This window comes from Mastomys coucha, unplaced genomic scaffold (assembly GCF_008632895.1).
Source record: "Mastomys coucha isolate ucsf_1 unplaced genomic scaffold, UCSF_Mcou_1 pScaffold2, whole genome shotgun sequence".
Lineage (NCBI taxonomy): Eukaryota > Metazoa > Chordata > Mammalia > Rodentia > Muridae > Mastomys > Mastomys coucha.
In genome coordinates this window covers 15931014-15936266 of record NW_022196902.1, presented here as the reverse complement: position 1 = coordinate 15936266, position 5253 = coordinate 15931014, and the positions used below count along the sequence as shown (strand labels likewise).

At 41.9% G+C, this 5253-nt stretch overlaps 1 protein-coding gene across 1 annotated transcript; it reads right to left on the bottom strand.

The window, feature by feature from the left end:
• Positions 1–3384: 3384 nt before the first annotated feature.
• Positions 3385–4573, bottom strand: LOC116097709 (trace amine-associated receptor 7b). The gene has a single exon (XM_031380320.1). It carries the CDS (start codon positions 4520–4522, stop codon positions 3446–3448), a length of 1077 nt encoding a protein of 358 aa, XP_031236180.1. The 5' UTR covers positions 4523–4573; the 3' UTR covers positions 3385–3445.
• Positions 4574–5253: the final 680 nt, after the last annotated feature.

Genomic DNA, 5253 nt, shown 5'->3' with positions numbered 1-5253 from the left:
AGAAATCCGCCTGCCTCTGCCTCCCAAGTGCTGGGATTAAAGGCGTGCGCCACCACCGCCCGGCCATGGATGATCTTAAGGGCCGCTTAGATGGTCGTATCCAAGATGGCGGCCACAGCGGCAATAGACTATTCTACTGCGCATGCACCCCTCCCGAGCAGGTGTATGCTAATGAGGGTTTGCCGGGGAACCAATCCAGGAGGACTTGGCAGCTCAAGCTCGGGTATATAAGGGGCTGTCTCCAGACAGTCGAAGCCACTCCACAGAAGCAAGCAGGCCTGCAGCACCTAGGAAGAAGAAGAAGAAAGAAGAAAGAAGAAGAAGCAGCAGCAGCAATATCAAGAAGAGCCAAGAAGAGCCGTGCCATCAAGAAGAGCTGTGACACTTAAGAACCTAGGAGAGCTGTAATACCTAGGTATCAAAAAGAGCTGTAACACCTGGGCATCTAGGAGAGCTGTAACGCAAAAAGAAAATTTCCTGAGTAAACTGCGAGAGAAGAAGTCTAAGTGTGTTCCTCGTTATTGCTGCCATCCGGGCAGCAAGGCGCCATACAATTATCTGTAGCTCCCAAGTAATAGAACCCATGCTTAAGGGAGAGGTCACATGTACTTAATGCCCTGTGGACCTCTATGCTGTCAGAACCAGAGACCACACTAGATTCTAGGCCTTTTAGTTAGAGAACACACCTTCATGGTCACATGTACTTTGCAAAGTAGTTTCAATATAGTTCCATCTTAAGCTTTTTGTGCACCAGGAACAGGAATGATTGCTGCCTGAGAAACTTTACTGATGTTCTACTGTGTTTAAATATGCTGGCAATAAACTCCTGACATCTGTCTACCTGCTTTGATCCAGCTTGAACTCTTGCAGGTTCTTGTCCCTGCCTCCAGGGACTCCCATCAGCTGTGATAAAACATTATGACCAAGGCAGCTTTTGAAGCAAATGGTTTATTTCAGCCAACACTTCCAGGTAACAGGCCTTCACTGTGGGAAGGCAGGGCAGGAACTCAAACAGGTCAGGAACTGGAGGCAGGAGCTGTTGCAGAGACCATGGAGGGGTGCTAGGTATTCTCTGGCTCAACCTGGTTTGCTTAGCCTCCCTTCTTATACAACCCAGGACTCCAGCCCAGTGATGGAACCACCCACAATGGGCTGGGCCTTTCCCCATTAATTACTAACTAGGAAAATCCCTTATATCCATGTCTTATGGAGGCACTTTCTCAAATGAGATTTCCTCTTTACACATAACTCTAACTTTGGTCACATTGATATAAAATTATACAGCACAAAAGGCTACTGAAAAAGGAATTGCTGCTTTGTTTATATTGAACTGCATATTAGTGTTTCTTTTGAATGCAGATGATTACAGTAAGCATCAGCTACTCCAAAGCTTTTGATTATCTACACTGTCAAGTGAAGAAGGGTTACAGTTCCGTGCATGCAGGACAAGCCACTCGAATCTAAACAGCTGAAACCAAAATAAACTGATGCTGTATAAGGGCTGAACTGAAGAGCCATGGGCAGGAAATATTAAGGAGTCTGGGGAGCCTTTGATCACCTGTCAATGAAACAAGGACAGACTTCCATAATTATAGTAAATAGGAAACAACCCATGTATGGTAGTCTATGTCCATAAGTAGCATTCAAAAACCTAAGGCAGAGTAAAATTCTTGCAGCTGCAACCCAGTATAGATTAGTCTGAGCTGCAAAGAAAGAATCTGTCTCAAATAAGAATCAGAAATGGGATAGCAACTAAGGGAAATTTTACCAACATTAGGCACCTGACAAGAATAGACATCATACATTAATAATAAAGATGGTGTTTGTCCACATGAAAACACTAGTAAGCCAGGACATTTCAGTATGTATTGACAACTTGGACAAATGTATAAGTTTCAATTTTTCCTTTATTTTTCTACAATATGTAAAAGTATTTTGCTTACATGTCTATCTACCAACCATAAGTTGGAGTGCCTGAGAAGGCCAAGTTACAGACAGGACTAGAGTTATTGATGGTTGCGAGCTGCCATGGAATGCTGTTAACTGAGTCATGGTCCTCAGGAAAAGCAGCCAGTGCTCTTTTCTGCAGAGCTCTCTCCTGCTCTATAGCTTGGAGTTTTATAATTTTTGTCTGAAACACACAAATCAAGAATACAATGTGAAGTTTTTTTACTCCTGTGCAGTGCACCACCCTCTACTAGTTTATGAGTAAGCAAGAAATCTCAGTAACATCCTGCTGCCTTTTTCCAGGGTAAATTGTATGAGGAACTCAGATGTTTAGGGGAGGGGGCTTTAAAAAGACATCTGTCATCCTAATAAGTGACATTTCCAGAATGTATGTGGTTACCTATTTTTCCATTTCGCTTAGTGTTTTCGTCTTCTGAATGCATGATTAACTTTGCTTTTGTGCTCATCTTTGAAAACTTCTATAATCCTTAGAAACCTTAAAAAATAAGTGAAGAATCAGCTAACTAATAAATCACAGTGAATAAAAGTTAGCATCTCTAAATCACTAATTTAAACATATAATAATTGAACAGCTTTAATTCATTTAATAATGATCATTCCTCTGTGTGTTGACTCACTGAATGTTTTTGTTTATGACCCTGTTTTCTTCCTTTCCTCTTTAAACAACTGAGTAGATGTTAATTAAAACATAAAAATCATTGGTTTATACTACTTGAGATTAAAAATCACATTTTTAAATGAGCACATTTGGGTCATAGTTACTATAGACCCACATATCCCCATTTTCTTAGTAAGAGGCAGCTGCTAAGCATGGAACACTTCTGCAACAACCTCTCCCTCACACCCCAGAAAAGAAAGAAAGATACAGTCTAGACAGGAAGCCAGTAAAGACAGTCCTTAAATATAAGGATGAAGTTGCTGAACTATTTTTTTCACAGTTGATGGTTTCTGGTGAGAAAATGAAAAAGGACTCAGTTACATTTAAGGCACTCGCTGTATATTTTCTTAAATTTTTTTGGAGGGGCAAAGAATAGGAGGGAGGAGTTGGGAGGAATGGGAGGCAAGGGTGATGGTCTATATACACTGTAGTAGAGTCCCAAATAATTGACAATGATTATGTTGGAAGAAAAAGAAAAATACTTCTAAGAGCTTTAAAGACAATATATTCAAACTTGAGAGTTAAAAGTTTAACAAAAGCCAAGAATCAGAATTTTAGAAAGGGGGCTACTAGCCATGCATCAAGGAAGACCAAGCAGCTCTAAGCAGCACAAGATTCAGAGGAAATAGTTAGATTTTTTCTGATTCCATCATAACTAGAAATTAATTTTACACTTACTAAAGAACATGCCATCAGTATTTATGTCTTTGGGTCACAAGTGAAGCATAATTCATCACTTTTTAGTAACAGATCTGAGCACTCAGTCCCCCCAGTGATGTTCTGCTGTGAATCTCTCCAATCCCCAACTAAACCAAGAATCTATTCAGGAAACAAGTTGGTGGTTGAGGAATTCTCCCGCAAGATTTTGCCAGAGACAATGAGTTTGATGGCTTTTCGAAACCAAGGATAAAAGAAAGCATAAATCAAAGGGTTCATGGCTGAGTTATAGTAAGCTATCCAAACTAGGATTTCATACACATACGTGGGTGTGATGAACCCTAGGAAGGCATCAATGATGGAGTCAATGAAGTATGGCAGCCATGAAAGGAGGAAGGCAGCCACTGCGATGCCCAGGGTTTTGGCTGCTTTCCTCTCCCTCTTGGCCACCCTGTCCTTGTAGCTGTCTGATGCCCTGGCAGTCTGCTTGCTCATCTTCTCGATGTTCTGAGCCTGCTGCTTTGCAATCAGGAAAATCTTAGAGTAGACAGTTATCATCACAAGTGTGGGGATAAGAAATAATAGGAAATTGATAAAGACCCAGCTTTGATTCACTGCAAGTTGGCAGCCACCCACACAGGTGAGGGCACTCACTAGATCCTCCAGCCCAGCTTCATTGGCCCCTGTGTAAAGGAGGGAAAAGCTGTAGATGATGGACAGGAGCCAGGAGAAAGTAGTGCACTTTCCAGAAACAGATGCAGTGAACCTGGTAGGGTAGATCAGGGGGTCACTGACTGCAATATATCTATCGACAGAGATGAAGCACAAGTGGAAGATAGAACAATAACAGAAAGATACATCAAAACAAGTGTGTAATTTACAGTAACTGTCCCCAAAGTACCAGCAGCCTTCCACAGACCTCACCATGCTAAATGGCATCACAGTCATCCCCACCAAGAAGTCAGCACAGGCCAGGGAGGCCATCAGAAAGTTGGCAGGAGAGTGCAGCTGCCTGAAATGGAGAATTGATGTCATCACCAGGAGGTTTCCACACACAGCCAACACAGCCCCAAAGCCAAAGACTGCATAGAGGATGAGGCGAGGGCCTGGAGAGTATGGGCTCCTGACACAGGATCTGTTCAGGTTCTCATAGCACAGCTCCACAGATGTGGCAGAGAGCAGATCTCTGCTCAGGATGCTGTCTTGGTCCCAGGAAACACTGTCATCAGCTGTAGCCATGTATGCTACTCCAAAGATCTTCAGAAAAATTGCAGTGTGTATCTGCTAATGAATGTTATCCATCTTAACACAAGACTAAGACATCAGTTCATATTTTCATTGTCTTAAAGTATTTCCTTCCTAGTCTGTAGCCAACTATCCTTATTAGATGAAGGCTGTATATGTCTTTCTAAAAGGTTTTCTTTGCTTAATCTACTTCTTCACATCCTCAAAGCACCAGTGTATCCTGCAATGTACATTTGACTCTCAAGTTTTATTAGCATTGTCTGCTCTACTTAACTAACCTATGTTAATGCCCCAAGCACTCCTAACCCTTGGGAAAGCACCCTAATGATGCCAAATGCAGTGTGTCCCTAGAACCAAATCCCCATGGTGTAAGGTGAGGCAAGTGAGGGCTTGTCAGTTAGTGTGGTGTTTATTTCATAAGCAATATCCTCCTACTAATATGCTACTGACAACTGACCTTTCTGTATAATGCAGTTGAACGTGATACCTGCCCCAATAGAACTTTACCCAGAATATTAAGTTTTGTTCATTTATCATAGATTATCTTTCCCCGTCATCAGAAATTGTATCATTGACTCTCATCTGGGAAGTGATCAGAATTTCTTCATGAAAATTCTTCTGCCCATCAAGGGTTGTTCTGTGCTAAATAAGATATGGAGCTGTGAGAACACCTACTTTCCTCCACTTTCAGCTCTAACATTTCTATGTTGGGAAAGTGAGGTCCT